We start from the raw sequence: 17,088 nt of genomic DNA on the forward strand, positions 1-17,088 counted from the left end.
GCCGTCCCTCTAAACTTTCAGCTCATACAAGGAGAAGACTGATCAGAGATGCAGCCAAGAGGCCCATGATCACTCTGGATGAACTGCAGAGATCTACAGCTGAGGTGGGAGACTCTGTCCATAGGACAACAATCAGTCGTATATTGCACAAATCTGGCCTTTGTGGAAGAGTGGCAAGAAGAAAGCCATTTCTTAAAGATATCCATAAAAAGTGTTGTTTAAAGTTTGCCACAAGCCACCTGGGAGACACACCAAACATGTGGAAGAAGGTGCTCTGGTCAGATGAAACCAAAATTGAACTTTTTGGCAACATTGCAAGACGTTATGTTTAGCGTAAAAGCAACACAGCTGAACACACCATCCCCACTGTCAAACATGGTGGTGGCAGCATCATGGTTTGGGCCTGCTTTTCTTCAGCAGGGACAGGGAAGATGGTTAAAATTGATGGGAAGATGGATGGAGCCAAATACAGGACCATTCTGGAAGAAAACCTGATGTAGTCTGCAAAAGACCTGAGACTGGGACGGAGATTTGTCTTCCAACAAGACAATGATCCAAAACATAAAGCAAAATCTACAATGGAATGGTTCAAAAATAAACATATCCAGGTGTTAGAATGGCCAAGTCAAAGTCCAGACCTGAATCCAATCGAGAATCTGTGGAAAGAACTGAAAACTGCTGTTCACAAATGCTCTCCATCCAACCTCACTGAGCTCGAGCTGTTTTGCAAGGAGGAATGGGAAAAAAATTCAGTCTCTCGATGTGCAAAACTGATAGAGACATACCCCAAGCGACTTACAGCTGTAATCGCAGCAAAAGGTGGCACTACAAAGTATTAACTTAAGGGGGCTGAATAATTTTGCACGCCCAATTTTTCAGTTTTTGATTTGTTAAAAAAGTTTGAAATATCCAATAAATGTCGTTCCACTTCATGATTGTGTCCTACTTGTTGTTGATTCTTCACAAAAAAATACAGTTTTATATCTATGTTTGAAGCCTGAAATGTGGCAAAAGGTCGCAAAGTTCAAGGGGGCCGAATACTTTCGCAAGGCACTGTATATTTCACTGGTCACCCTCAAAGTCAATTCCTCCTTTGGCCGCCTTTCCTTCCAGTTCTCTGCTGCCAATGACTGGAATGAACTGCAAAAATCAATGAAGCTGGAGACTCATATCTCCCTCACTAACTTTAAGCACCAGCTGTCAGAGCAGCTCACAGATCACTGCACCTGTACATAGCCCATCCAACTACCTCATCCCCATACTGTTATTTATTTTGCTCCTTCGCACCCCAGTACCTCTACTTGCACACTCATCTACTGCACATCTATCACTCCAGTGTTTAATTGCTAAATTGTAATTATTTCGCCACTATGGCCTATTTATTTCCTTTACCTCCCTTATCCTACCTCATTTGCACACACTGTATATAGACATTTTCTATTGTATTATTGACTCTATTTCTGTTTATGTAACTCTGTTGTTGTTTGTGTCGCACTGCTTTGCTTTATCTTGGCCAGGTCGCAGTTGTAAATGAGAACTTGTTTTCAACTAGCCTACCTGCTTAAATAAAGGTTAAATATATATATTTTAAAGGTCAGTGAAGATACTTGACAGTTCGTTCGTGCATGCTCTGAGTACACTGCCTGGTAATCCAGCGACCTTGTGAATGTTGACCTGTTTAAAGGTCATACTCACTGCAGCTATAGAGAGCATGATCACACAGTCATTCCAGAACAGCTGGTGCTCTCATGCATGCTTCAGTGTTGCTTTCCTCGAAGCAAGTAGAAATGAGGTAAAAACAGATTTAAGTTTACCTATATTAAAGTCCCCGGCCACTAGCAGCACCGCTTCTGGATGAGTATTTTCTAATTTGCTTATGGCCGTATACAGCTCATTGAGTGTGGTCTTAGTGCCAGCATCGGTTTGTGGTGATAAATAGACAACCATGAAAAATGTAGATGAAAACTCTCTTGGTAGATAGTGTGGTCTACAGCTTATCATGAGATACTGTACCTCAGGTGAGCAATACCTCGAGACTTCCTTGATATTAGACATCGCGCACCAGCTGTTATTGACAAATAGACACCACCCCTCGTCTTACTGGACGTAGCGGTTATGTCCTGCCGATGCACGGAAAACCCAGTCAACTGTATATTATCCATGTCGCCGTTCAGCCACGACTCTGTGAAACATAAGATATTACAGTTTTTAATGTCCCGTTGGTAGGATAGTGTTGATCGGAGCTCATCCAGTTTATCATCCAGTCATTGCACGTTGGCCAATAGAACAGATGGGAGAGGCGGGTTACCCACTCGTCGAAAAATTCTCCCAAGGCACCCGGATCTGCGCCCCCTGTATCTCCATCTTTTCTTCATGTGAATGATGGGGATTTGGGCTGGTCTGTGAGCAACAGTATATCCTTCGAGTCAGACTCATTAAAGAAAAAATATTAGTCCAGTTCGAGGTAATTAATCGCTGTTCTGATATCCAGAAGCTCTTTCCGGTCATAAAATATGGTAGCAGCAACATTATGTCTAAACTAAGTTACAAACAATGCAAAAACAAAACACACAAAATAGCACAATTGGTTTTTCACTTTGTCATTGCGGGGTATTGTTTGTAGATTGAAAAAAAAACATTATTCATTTTAGAATAAAGCTGTAAAGTAACAAAAATGTGGAAAAGGGAAAGGGGTCTGAATACTTACTGAATGTACTGTACAGTACTGAGACTCCAAGGAAAGGGGTGAGACAAACATCACAAGCACACTAGTAAAATGTATTACTCTATTACTGTCTCCTGGTGTTTGTTCTCTGGTTGGAATTTAACATGGAGGATTATGCTTTGGATACCCGCTGTTTACGAGTAAGTAACAGTTAGTTATTGAGATATATTACCATGGTGTGCCAGTTGTAGTTGTCAGTGAAAGACTAAGGGACAAATTGGGGGCTTCCAATTAAGAGTGACATTGTTATTGCCTAGGAGGTGTCATGACGTTGGCCTCTTTGGGTATAGTAAGCCCCATCCCCCTCTCCCTGCCTTCCCCTTTCCTCCTTCAACTATGTTGCTGTGGTCAGAGAGACGTCATAAATTCCTGAGGATCTCCTCAAGGACACACAGTATAGAGAGAGTCAATTTTCATAGAGGACAAAGGAAATCCTTCCACCTCACAGAACCTGAGGTACAAACAAAGGTTGTAGACCATTGCTGAATCTTTTAACCATACCACGTGGTTAAACTCTTAGATAATCGATACTGACAGAATAAGAACAAGTCTTTGATATTAATTACTAGTCTGCAGCTAGGAATTCGGTATCATTGAACGCAAAGAACGACAACCGCCGACACATCCATTCTATAACAAATGTCACTCTGAACTATCCCCCCTAACCAAACCAAGAGAGAGAGAGAGAGAGAGACGGACAATTCTACAAAAGAAACAAACTTTTCACCAGCGATCAAGACGACACACTGAGCGTAAATATATATATATTGATTGCAATTGTTCCCGAATGAGTGAGCGTTGATGTGCAAAGGATTAGCATTTCAATTGTTATAATTATCCCTCTGTAGTGACTTCTTAGTCGACCCCCACTTCCCCTTTTGTCTAACAAGCCGCCATGCCGGTTTAGCCCACTAGGGCACATTCTCCTATCATTTCATGTAACCACATTTACCTTGTTTGTTTGTTTATGCATTTCTGTGAATTACTTAGTTAGTAATAAATAAATGATTTAAGACAATTGATGTACGGATGACTCATAGTGAAGACTGGGTTCGTGCAGATAACCAACAATTTACAATGTTTTGAATGAGACTAACGTGAGGTAAAGTAAATAATTCATTAATTCGAAGACTAATTGATCAGATAAAATATCTGAAAAGTTATTTTAGGAAATGATAACTTTGTAATCTGAATATTTTTCCCAGGTGCCCCGACTTCCTAGTAATTACGGTTACATGATTAATCAGTCTAATCTTTGATAAAAACGATCAGTCTTCAGTTAATGATAGTAAAGACACGACAGAGGCATCCCAGTGTCTGATACTGTAATTAAGCATCTGATTTGCATGTGAAAAATGACCTGACCTTCTCAACACATGAATCAAAATAAGTTGGTAAACAGTATTGATCTTGAGAAAATGGAGCATTGTTAATCTCTATATTTTGCAGGTCATGTCTGAGGGGAGCTGAGAGGAGACCAACTGAACTCTATGGTCTAGTGGTCAGAGAAAGAAATGGCTGACCCCAAGGTTGCTGGATGGAGCATATCACTGTTGAACGCTTGAGCAGTGCACAGAAATAGAACAGCTCCAGTACATACCCAGTTGAATAAACTGATAATAGCACAGAGTAAAAATAAATAGAGGACCATTCAAGTGTCCTGGACAAAGGTACTCAGCAAGCTAGAGAAATACATTTATCCATTGTCCTCCTGGAAAAAACGTTTAATTGTGTGAATCGAAAGCTCCTTTAAAAAATTTGACTTGCTCTTAGGGGTCTGTTTTCATTGACGATCCATCAGCAGTTTCAACTTAAACAATTGTTCCAGAAAATGTACTTTACTGAGTCAATTTGTAGAAAATTATTTCCTTTCATAATACAATTGTTCCTACTTACAAAAAATGATTACATTTACTGGTGACCGGGTGAAAACAGCCCCCAAATGTCAAAAGAAGCTGGCACCTCGCATTCCAGTAAAAGCATTGGCAGAAATTAGTTAGACTGAAACCCATCCCTCCCACCCTCCTCGTTTAAAGACAGACACTCCATTACTCACTTAAAATTGAGGCTCTCCCACTTCTTCTGCTTTAGCCAGCCGCCACACAGTGACTTGCTAGGAGTCAAAGGAGACTTGCTGGTGCCTCCATAACTGAAAGAAAAGCACACAAATCACCACAGTTGGGACAAAAACTGCTGACTGTTTAAACACTCACTGTGCCCAGTGACTTTAGTTTAAAAAATGTAAAGGGTGGGTATCTATTGAAGGCCTAAATTGACTGCCGTTTACCCACTTAAAGCTGTGGATAGACAAGATGTTGGCTAGGTGAATGGAGTGGGCTGTCAACATGTTGTGATTCAGCAGCGGGCCTTATTTCAAGGTTTCCTTTTCCTTCAGTAAAGCATAGATGAGCATCTACGTGATTGCTCTGCCTGCTGTTCCAGAGAGGGAGCTTCCAGGCAGTAAACCAGGGCTGAGGCCTGAGGGCCGAGCAGGAGAAGCCTTACCTCTGAAGGAAGACGTGGGAGCAGTAGTAGGAGACTAAGAACAGTACAACAGCGAACAGTCTAAAGCACCATCCTGGAAAGGGAGAGAACAACCACATGCAATAGATTAGAAATCAACATAATGCTTTTCTTGTATAGCCTGTGGTCAAATCCTAGTCTATGATATTTCAAATTGCTGCTAATTATGGCATGAGATTGCATGAGATCCAATCTGCAGGCAAGCAGGCAGGCACGACTGCAGGCAGATCTTCACTTCCTACAGTATCACTAACTTAACATCCACTGGAGTGGAACGGGGGAGTGCTATTACTTGAGCAGTAAATAAATAAAAAACAAAGCAGCCCCTAGAACTTTCAGTTCCCACATCAAACAACTCTGCCGAACAAAAGTCTCCTCTACCTCCACACTAGCAACATGTCAATGACCACAAACATTCTCTCATCTGGTAGATAAACACTCCCCCAGCCCAGACAGTGGTCTACATGTACAGGGGCTTAGGAGGGAGGGAGGGCAGTTCTCCAGCTCATAGACATACTTCCCACACATTTGTTCCAGGAATACAAATGGCTACTTATACGGTAAAGGCAAACATGTAGTGCCAAACTAAACATGGTCTCCATCGAGCTGAATCTGCTTTCTGGTACTGCCATTAACGGAGTCAGAGAAACCTTGGACTGGCTTTTCATTTTCAACACAGCAGCTAGGCAAACTGAAATGAGCTGGTATGTGAGAGCTAACATAAGGATGTCATTGTGTAACACTACATCTACCAAAAGCTTGAGTGAACTGAAAGAATGAAACTGTACTAGGCTAGATTTGTACAAATACTGTAAACCTTCTATAAAAAGAAAAGTAAAGAAAACAGTAGAAAACAAAACTATCCCATGTTTTTCATTTCAAGAACAACAACCACAAATGAAGACAGGAGTTAAATGATTAAAGTATTGTATGTGCAGGGGTGTATTGACAACAACTCCTGTAAGGAAGCAGCGGGGAGCTTACTTTTAGCAGTCTTTAGGGACATCTTCATATGCTCCTTCGCCCTCTCATCTCGGTACTGAGCATGATGTTACCCTGAGGGGGAAGGTGAAGGAAGAACAGCATATTAGCACCTCTAACATCAGGCTCAATCGGACAGGAGTGGCGCCAGCAAATTAAATTAACCATATGCCTTAAACGGCACAATAAATGACATCTTTCTCCACCAGGATGATAAATGAGAAACTGTGATTGAAATGAAACACCAAGACAATACGTAGATTACACAGTCACTTCAGGGGACTCTGGAGCACTGACTGATGGTAATCATTGCAGTGTTTCTCTGGCTTTGTGCTCATTGTGAAAAAAGTGGAATTGGCTGTCTCCAGTGACTATGCACCAGACAGTGTGGGAAAGAGCCATAGAGATTAGAGGTCGACCGATTAATCGGAATGGCTGATTAATTAGGGCCGATTTCAAGTTTTCATAACAATCGGAAATCTGTATTTTTGGGCGTAGATTTTGCAGATTTTTTTTTACACCTTTATTTAATCTTTATTTAACTAGGCAAGTCAGTTAAGAACACATTCTTAGTTTCAATGACGGCCTAGGAACGAGGCAGAACGACAGATTTTTACCTTGTCAACTAGGGAGATCCAATCTTGCAACCTTACAGTTAACTAGTCCAACGCTCTAACCACCTGCCTCACGAGGAGCCTGCCTGTTACACAAATGCAGTAAGCCAAGGTAAGTTGCTAGCTAGCATTAAACTTATCTTATAAAAAACAATCAACAAATGTCGTTGTTCCAATGTGTGCTTAACCATAAACATCAATGCCTTTCTTAAAATCAATACACAAGTATATATATTTTTTTTATCTCCGCTTATATTTAGCCAATATTGATCAGAGTTACCTTGTCCTATGGATATCTACACAGTTATACAATTGGCAAGGTGGTGTAAGCCTACACGAAACACAGACCTTATTTTAAGTGAATCTAAAAATATCCTATGGAATAAATGAATGAAGGAACCGCTTTTCAGATTTTGCTAGGTGTCATGGGAATTGTGACTCGCACTTTGGTGGTCAATTCTACCCATGTCTATTATTAAAATAGGATTTCCTGCATATAGAAATTATATTTTTTGTTTTCAACATTCATCACAGGTAACTTAAACTCTATTTTTATTCAAACAGTTGAGAGTATTTGTCTCCTAAGCAGACTCTTCAGTATCATTGTCACTTCAGAGCTGTGTGTGTGTTTTACAGATGGCAGAGAAAAGCAGAGCACCAGTGTGGGACTATTACATGGAATTGGCACCAGGGAAAGCAAGGTGTCTAATTTGTGATAAAGCTGTAAGCATGGGGTCAGCAACGGCTAAATAAAAAATACCACCAACCTGTGGTATATGTATATATATATATAATGTATATATATATATATATATATATACACACACATTTTAAAAATCAGCCGATAAATCTTTTTTTGACCTCCAATAATCGGTATCGGCGTTGAAAAATCATAATCGTTTGACCTCTAATAGAGATAGCAAGAGAGAGGCATAGAGAGCGAGAGAAGGAACATACAATTTGACATACCAATGAAAAATACTTTCATCAGTTATAGAACCCATTGCCCTTTATGGCTGTGAGGTCTGGGGTCCGCTCACAATCCAAGAATTCACAAAATGGGACAAACAGCAAATTGAGACTCTGCATGCAGAATTCTGCTAAAATATCCTGGGTGTACAATACCAAATAATGCATCCAGAGCAGAATTGGACCGATACCCGCTAATTATCAAAATCCAGAAAAGAGACGTTCAATTCCACAACCACCTAAAAGGAAGCGATTCCCAAACCTTCCGTAACAAAGCCATCACCTACAGAGCGATGAGAGTCCCCTAGTATTCACAAACAGAAAATAAAGTACATATTTACCTGATCTATTTGATATTAATGGTTAACAATTAATATTTAAATTATAGGAAGACATTTCTATCCTTCTAGTGTCTGTGTTTTTATAGTCTCTCATTCAGCTAATCTGGGCGTATGGTCACTAGAGATTGAGCTGAGAGATTGAGCTTGAGCTGACAAATTAGTTAAAGACTGCATTACATAGACAATAATGTGTTTTACTAGAGATAGCTTATGAGTAGAACCATCCCTCATTGTCTCAAAATCATCCTTGCAACTGGGAAACTAAGCCAGGGTTGGGTTAAGACAACAACCCCGTGCTGATAACAACAGGATGAACCCAGAGTGGCCAATCTGCATGGGAAGGGTGGAAACAACCATGACTAATTATTCTTAGTGTCAGCTATATAAAGAACTCTGCATTTGTGTAAAGGTTAAGCTGCTCGGCCCAACTTGACTAGTCTCATTATAGCAATAATCTATATTAAACAAAGATGATTGTTTGAAGAAATGACTGTCTCTCTCAGTTATAATTTCCACGACAGACCCCACAGAGCCCCAGGGCAGAAACACAATTAGACCCAACCAAATGATGAGAAAACAAAAATATAATTACTTAACACATTGGAAAGAATTAACAAAAAAAACTAGAATGTTATTTTACTCTAAACCGAGAGTTCACAGTGGCAGAATACCTGACCACTATGACTGACCCAAAATTAAGGAAAGCTTTGACTATGTACAGACTCAGTGACCATAGCCTTGCTATTGAGAAAGGCCACCGTAGGCATACCTGGCTCTTTAAGAGAAGACTGTGCATACTGCCCACAAAATGAGGTGGAAACTGAGCTGCACTTCCTAACCTCCTGCCAAATGCATGACCTTATTAGAGACACATATTTCACGCAACACACAAAATAAGTCCAGTCCAATTAATCCCCAAATTTTTTTAGAAACCTCCACTGGGAGTCCATTGAGCCCTGGTGCATGGCCGGGGGACATCTGGGTTACGGCCTCTGCCAGTTAATGGGACAACAGAGGAATGTCCATTTCATCCCACTGTGCCAGAGAGAGCATAGGGAGTTCTGCAAACAAAACCTGAGCACACATAGGATCACACAGTTCTGCCCTATACAACTCAGTATAAATCTCCACAGCCCGCTCCCGCATCTCCCCACCACAGAGGTCACCTGCCCATCAGACAGCCGTAGACAATGCATACCCTTTGCTTCACCGCTCTGTCTTTCCAAACAAAAGAAGAAGAAGCTGGGAGTGTCCATCTCTTACAAGTGCTTCCTTTGCTTTAACCTGGAAAAAACTGCCCAGGTCCCTACGTAATTCAGCTAAATTAGCCTGGGAGACTACATTGCCTTGCCCCACCATCTCTACCTCCATCTCACTAATACAACGCTTGAGTTCCCCCAATACTCTCCTAGCCTCTGGAGAATGAGAGAGCTGTTTACTGTTGACAGAAAAGCCGAATTTGTACTTTCCCCACATCCCACAATTGATTCAGAGACTTATACTCCTCTCTTTGCTGACCCCACCTTTCCCCAAAATATCTGGAAACCTAAGCAAAACATTTGAATCTTGTAAGAGCTTTACATTAAACTTCCAATAAAATGCCTGCCGAGGCCCTGATGAAATAGACAGCTGAGCCATGGTTATATTGTGAGCCGAAAAACCCACCGGGAGAATGGTAGCGTCTAACAGCCTATTGCTCTGATTCCTGGACATGTAAAATCGATCAAGCCAGGCTGCACTCACCCTAGCCCCAAAGACCTTCACCCATGTATACTGTCTTGTGTCAGGATATCTAGTTTTCCAAACATCCACAAGGTCGAACTGATTAATGATGTCCCTTAACACTCCCACTGACCCTGAATGAGGCTCCCCATTTCTGTATTTCGTAAAAACCATTGTACAGTTCCAGTTCCCGCCGACCACCAGCGTCTCCTCAGGCGCTACCTGTGAGAGTTCCTGTCTAAGACACCCAAATAGAAGCCCCCCTGTGTTAGGAGCATACACATTTATAAAGGCAAAACCCATGTTGTTAATTTCTGCTTTTACTACAAGCAGCCTACCCCTACACAACTCATTTGAGGAGCAAATTTTTACAGACAGACCTGGTACAAAAAAGACTGCCAACCCTGCATTAAAATATGTCTCATGGCTCAACACACTTGCCCCTTTCCACCTGAGCCCCCAATCGACTTCATTCACCACATTACTATGCGTCTCATAAAGAAACAACTCCTGTACTTGTACTTTGTTTTACATATTCACCCAACACACTCCTCTTTCCTGCATCTCTGGCGCCATTTATATTAAGCGATCCAACCCAAAGAGTCTCCATTAGAAGTGGGAGAAAAGCCAGCAAAGAAAGATACCAATAAAATGCTCAAAAAGCCCAAGTGCCAGAAAAAAAACTATTAATCTAAACAGCGTCTGAAGGTAGACTTTTACACACGGTTGTGACCCACTTACTCAACTTAAACCGTTTCCTGGGTGAGAGGACACCATGCCCCTCATTTTTCATAGCATGTACTGATCTTACAAACTCTCAGATCGAGAAAAAAAGACTCAAGATGAACATTTTTCCCCTTAGTCTCATTCAGGAACCTTGTCAGTTCCCTCACTGTGCATTTTGACCCATCCGCTTAACTGGCTGTCAGCTCCGGACCCATTGAGAAGGAGTCTGACAACAAAAACTTCTCATCATCCTCTTCCTCAGACTCACCTTCCTCATCGCCATCTCCCATCCTGACCACCTGCCCTTCCTCTCTGGTAGGGGGCCTCCCACCAAGCACCAGGCAAAGATTCCTTGGTGCCTTTGACCACCCCAGCCGTCTCCCCTCCCACCTCCTTTCATCTCCCCATTTTCCCTCTCCCGCTTGACACCCTCCTCCTCCCCCCTAGTCTCTTACACTTCCCCACTATACACTCCTCATCCACTAGCATAACCTGACTAGACCCAGCCTAATCTACACCACCATCCCTGACCTAGACCCAGCCTCATCTACACTACCATCCATAACATGACTAGGCCCAGCCTCATCTACACTACCATCCATAACCTGACTAGACCCAGCCTCATCTATACCACCATCCATAACCTGACTAGACCCAGCCTCATCTACACCACCATCCATAACCTGACTAGACCAGCCTCATCTACACCCCCATCCATAACATGACTTGGCCCAGCCTCTGCTGCCTGCATCTCATTGACCCACCTGCACGTTGACCTCGAAAAATCGGCACCAACACATTCCTTGCAAATATTTCGCTAGCATTGAGCCTACCCACCAAATTCACAATTTTCATGAACACAACCACAGTGTCGTTCATTCATGTATAAGTTCAGCTCCTACCTGCTCACCGATGGCGAGCAGGACCTCTTCCATCTTACTTCCGTTCTCAGGAACACACCTGACGCGCGTCTCCTCCACGCTAGGCAGTGAAGCCATCGCGGACACCACACCTTCCAAACCCCAGGAAACTAAAAGTCTGTCCTCATCCTCCTTAACTTTGAAAAAAAAACAGTGGGTACCGATAAACGAACAGTGTGTTAACCCTCCACCATAGAAAATAAAAATGAAAAGAAAGCATCAATAAGAAAAACGCAGCTCAACTACACACGGCTTCTCAACTACCAAACACTACCAGCATACACTGCAAGAGAGAGAGAGGAGCATAGATATATACTGTATGTATATATTAGAGGTCGGACGATTTCAAGTTTTCATAACAATCAGAAATCGGTATTTTTAGACATCGATTTCGCAGTTTTTAAAAAAACATTTTTTTACACCTTTATTTAATCTTTATTTAACTAGGCAAGTCAGTTAAGAACACATTCTTATTTTCAATGACGGCCTAGGAACGGTGGGTTAACTGCCTTGTTCAGGGGCAGAAAGACAGATTTTTACATTGTCAGCTCGGGGATTCAATCTTGCAACCTTACAGTTAACTAGTCCAATGCTCTATCCACCTGCCTCTCATTGCTCTCCACGGGGAGCCTGCCTGTTACGCGAATGCAATAAGCCAAGGAAAGTTGCTAGCTTGCATTAAACTTATCTTATAAAAAACAATCAATCAATCATAATCACTAGTTAACTACACATGGTTGATGATATTACTAGTTTATCTAGCATGTCCTGCGTTGCATATAATCAATGCGGTGCGTATTCGCGAAAAAAGGCTGTCCTTGTTCAAATGAGTACAGTGCCTTGCGAAAGTATTCGGCCCCCTTGAACTTTGCGACCTTTTGCCACATTTCAGGCTTCAAACATAAAGATATAAAACTGTATTTTTTTGTGAAGAATCAACAACAAGTGGGACACAATCATGAAGTGGAACGACATTTATTGGATATTTCAAACTTTTTTAACAAATCAAAAACTGAAAAATTGGGCGTGCAAAATTATTCAGCCCCCTTAAGTTAATACTTTGTAGCGCCACCTTTTGCTGCGATTACAGCTGTAAGTCGCTTGGGGTATGTCTCTATCAGTTTTGCACATCGAGAGACTGACATTTTTTCCCATTCCTCCTTGCAAAACAGCTCGAGCTCAGTGAGGTTGGATGGAGAGCATTTGTGAACAGCAGTTTTCAGTTCTTTCCACAGATTCTCGATTGGATTCAGGTCTGGACTTTGACTTGGCCATTCTAACACCTGGATATGTTTATTTTTGAACCATTCCATTGTAGATTTTGCTTTATGTTTTGGATCATTGTCTTGTTGGAAGACAAATCTCCGTCCCAGTCTCAGGTCTTTTGCAGACTCCATCAGGTTTTCTTCCAGAATGGTCCTGTATTTGGCTCCATCCATCTTCCCATCAATTTTAACCATCTTCCCTGTCCCTGCTGAAGAAAAGCAGGCCCAAACCATGATGCTGCCACCACCATGTTTGACAGTGGGGATGGTGTGTTTAGCTGTGTTGCTTTTACACCAAACATAACGTTTTGCATTGTTGCCAAAAAGTTCAATTTTGGTTTCATCTGACCAGAGCACCTTCTTCCACATGTTTGGTGTGTCTCCCAGGTGGCTTGTGGCAAACTTTAAACAACATTTTATGGATATCTTTAAGAAATGGCTTTCTTCTTGCCACTCTTCCATGAAGGCCAGATTTGTGCAATATACGACTGATTGTTGTCCTATGGACAGAGTCTCCCACCTCAGCTGTAGATCTCTGCAGTTCATCCAGAGTGATCATGGGCCTCTTGGCTGCATCTCTGATCAGTCTTCTCCTTGTATGAGCTGAAAGTTTAGAGGGACGGCCAGGTCTTGGTAGATTTGCAGTGGTCTGATACTCCTTCCATTTCAAAATTATCGCTTGCACAGTGCTCCTTGGGATGTTTAAAGCTTGGGAAATATTTTTGATTACACACAGGTGGATTGTATTTATCATCATTAGTCATTTAGGTCAACATTAGATCATTCAGAGATCCTCACTGAACTTCTGGAGAGAGTTTGCTGCACTGAAAGTAAAGGGGCTGAATAATTTTGCACGCCCAATTTTTCAGTTTTTGATTTGTTAAAAAAGTTTGAAATATACAATAAATGTCGTTCCACTTCATGATTGTGTCCCACTTGTTGTTGATTCTTCACAAAAAAATACAGTTTTATATCTTTATGTTTGAAGCCTGAAATGTGGCAAAAGGTCACAAAGTTCCAGGGGGCCGAATACTTTCGCAAGGCACTGTACCTAACCATAAACATCAATGCCTTTCTTAAAATCAATACACAGAAGTATATATTTTTAAACCTGCATATTTAGCTAAAAGAGATCCAGGTTAGCAGGCAATATTAACCAGGTGAAATTGTGTCACTTCTCTTGCGTTCATTGCACGCAGAGTCAGGGTATATGCAACAGTTTGGGACGCCTAATTTGCCAGAATTTTACGTAATTATGACATAACATTGAAGGTTGTGCAATGTAACAGGAATATTTAGACTTATGCATGCCACCCATTAGATAAAATACGTAACGGTTCCGTTTTTCGCTGAAAGAATAAACGTCTTGTTTTCGAGAAGATAGTTTCCGGATTCAACCAAATTAATGACCTACGGCTCGTATTTCTGTGTGTTATTATGGTATAATTAAGTCTATGATTTGATAGAGCAGTCTGACTGGGCGATGGTAGGCACCAGCAAGCTCCTATGCAGTCATTCAAACAGCACTTTCATGTGTTTTGCCAGCAGCTCTTTGCTGTGCTTCAAGCATTGCGCTGTTTATGACTTCAAGCCCATCAACTCCCGAGATTAGGCTGGTTTAACCGATGAGAAATGGCTAGTTAGCGGGGTGCGCGCTAATAGCGTTTCAAACGTCACTCGCTCTGAGACTTGGAGTAGTTATTCCCTTGCTTTGCATGGGTAACGCTGCTTCGAGGGTGGCTGTTGTCGATGTGTTCCTGGTTCGAGCCCAGTTAGGGGCGAGGAGAGAGACGGAAGCTATACTGTTACACTGGCAATACTATAGTGCCTATAAGAACATCCAATAGTCAAAGGTATATGAAATACAAATGGTATAGAGAGAAATAGTCCTATAATTCCTATAATAACTACAACCTAAAACTTCTTACCTGGGAATATTGAAGACTCATGTTAAAAGGAACCACCAGCTTTCACATGTTCTCATGTTCTGAGCAAGGAACTAAAACGTTAACTATCTTACATTCTCCAACACTTTGTTTTTGCATTATTTAAACCAAATTGAACATGTTTCATTATTTATTTGAGGCTAAATTGATTTGATTGATGTATTATATTAAGTTAAAATAAAATGTTCATTCAGTATTGTTGTAATTGTCATTATTACAAATAAATAAATAAAAATCAGTATCATCTTTTTTTGGTCCTCCAATAAACGGTATCGGCATTGAAAAATCATAATCGGTCGACCTCTAGTTGATGGTATCCTCACTGAAATGATCAAATATACAGACAACAAATTCCAATTGGATATACTAAAGCTCTTTGACATCATCCTTAGCTCTGGCATCTTCCCCAATATTTGGAACCAAGGACTGATCACCCCCAATCCACAAAAGTGGAGACAAATTTGACCCCAATAACTATCGTGGGATATGCGTCAACAGCAACCTTGGGAAAATCTTCTGTATTATCATTAACAGTGGACTCATTTCCTCAGTGAAAACAATGTACTGAGCGAATGTTAAATAGCTTTTTACCAAATTACAGTACAACAGACCACATATTCACCCTGCACATCCTAATTGACAAACAAACAAACCAAAACAAAGGCAAAGTCTTCTAATGCTCTGTTGATTTCAAAAAAGCCTTCGACTCAATTTGGCATGAGGGTCTGCTATACAAATTGATGGAAAGTTGTGTTGGCGAAAAATATACGACATTATAAAATCCATGTACACAAACAACAAGTGTGTGGTTAAAATAGGCAAAAAACACATTTCTTCCCACAGGGCCATGGGGTGAGACAGGGATGCAGCTTAAACCCCACCCTCTTCAACATATATATCAACGAATTGGCGTGGGCACTAGAAAAGTCTGCAGCACCCGGCCTCACCCTACTAGAATCTGAAGTCAAATGTCTACTGTTTTCTGATGATCTTGTGCTTCTGTCATCAACCAAGGAGGGCTACAGCAGCACCTAGATCTTCTGTTCAAATTCTGCCAGACAGGAAATCTCAGTAAGACCAAAATAATGGTGTTCCAAAAAAGGTCCAGTCGCCAGGACCACAAATACAAATTCCATCTAGACACCGTTGCCCTAGAGCACACAAAAAAACAATACATACCTCGGCCTAAACATCAGCGCCACAGGTAACTTCCACAAAGCTGTGAACGATCTGAGCGACAAGGCAAGAAGGGCATTCTATGCCATCAAAAGGAACATAAAATTCAACATACCAATTAGGATCTGGCATAAAATACTTGAATCAATTATAGAACCCATTGCCCTTTATGGTTGTGAGGTCTGGGGTCCACTCACCAACCAAGAATTCAAAACATGGGACAAACACCAAATTGAGAATCTGCATGCAGAATTCTGCAAAACATCCTCTGTGTACAACTTAAAACACCAAATAATGCAGGCAGAGCAGAATTAGGCCGATACCCTCTAATTATCAAAATCCAGAAAAGAGCCGTTAAATTCTACAACCACCTAAAAGGCAACGATTCCCAAACCTACCACAACAAAGACATCACCTACAGAGAGATTAACCTGGAGAAGAGTCCCCTAAGCAAGCTGGTCCTGGGGCTCTGTAGGGTGTGTTTGTGTTTGAACAGAGCCCCAGGACCAGCTTGCTTATTCTACAAAATTCTGCAAAGTCTTTCCATGTCCCTGGATTTCAACTGCTCTCTGGAAATTCATACCCGGATCTCACAGCTAGCTAGCTGCTATCCGTGTGACAGTCGGCTTTCGTCGATTCCGGAGCAAACATCGATTGTTCTGGTGCTAGCCAGCTCCGTCAATCACTCCTGAGTTCCATCATTCACTCCTGGGCTGCAGTCACCTATCCGGACCCGTTTTACTGCCTACGCGGAGCCCCACCGGGCCTTCACAACTGGACTGCCGACGTTATCTACCTGAAGGAGATCCGGCTGGCTCCTCCGTCGCGACATTACCTGAACGCCCATCTGCGGCCCGCTAACCGTTAGCTGTCTTACCGGCTGCTATCTGAATAGACAATCGGACAATTTATTTATTTTTATTATTATTATGTTTTCTTCTCGGGCCTCTATACCTATATCTATTGTTCTTGTTTTTGTTGTTGTTGTGTGATTTGGATTAATCCCCTCTACCACATGGAACCCAACTAATCTACTGACCGAACGCAAGAGGTGGCTAACAGCAGACCTCCATCCTATGCTAGCTTGCTACCGATGGCCTGGCTAGCTGTCTAAATCGCCGTGACCCTCAACCAACCTCTCCACTCACTGGACCCTTTTGATCACTCGACTAAGAATGCC

At 41.7% G+C, this 17,088-nt stretch overlaps 1 protein-coding gene across 9 annotated transcripts in view; it reads right to left on the reverse strand.

Annotated features, from left to right (window-relative positions):
* The window catches only part of LOC110504038 (CMP-N-acetylneuraminate-beta-galactosamide-alpha-2,3-sialyltransferase 4), a 72,603-nt gene that overhangs the window by 19,745 nt on the left and 35,770 nt on the right, over nucleotides 1-17,088 (reverse strand). For all 9 annotated transcript variants that reach the window (XR_016491391.1, XR_016491392.1, XR_016491393.1 and 6 more), the window contains 3 exons: nucleotides 6,233-6,304; nucleotides 5,231-5,303; nucleotides 4,782-4,874 (listed from right to left, as the gene is read on the reverse strand). Coding sequence is in view for 5 of the 9 variants with exons in the window: in XM_021582838.3 (XP_021438513.1) it covers nucleotides 4,782-4,874; nucleotides 5,231-5,303; nucleotides 6,233-6,260 (194 nt within the window). In the remaining 4 variants the exon portion in view is untranslated. The remainder of the gene's footprint in view (nucleotides 1-4,781; nucleotides 4,875-5,230; nucleotides 5,304-6,232; nucleotides 6,305-17,088) is intronic.

Source organism: Oncorhynchus mykiss, chromosome 24 (genome assembly GCF_057628025.1).
Source record: "Oncorhynchus mykiss isolate SJ-2025 chromosome 24, ASM5762802v1, whole genome shotgun sequence".
In the NCBI taxonomy this organism is placed as follows: Eukaryota; Metazoa; Chordata; class Actinopteri; order Salmoniformes; family Salmonidae; genus Oncorhynchus; species Oncorhynchus mykiss.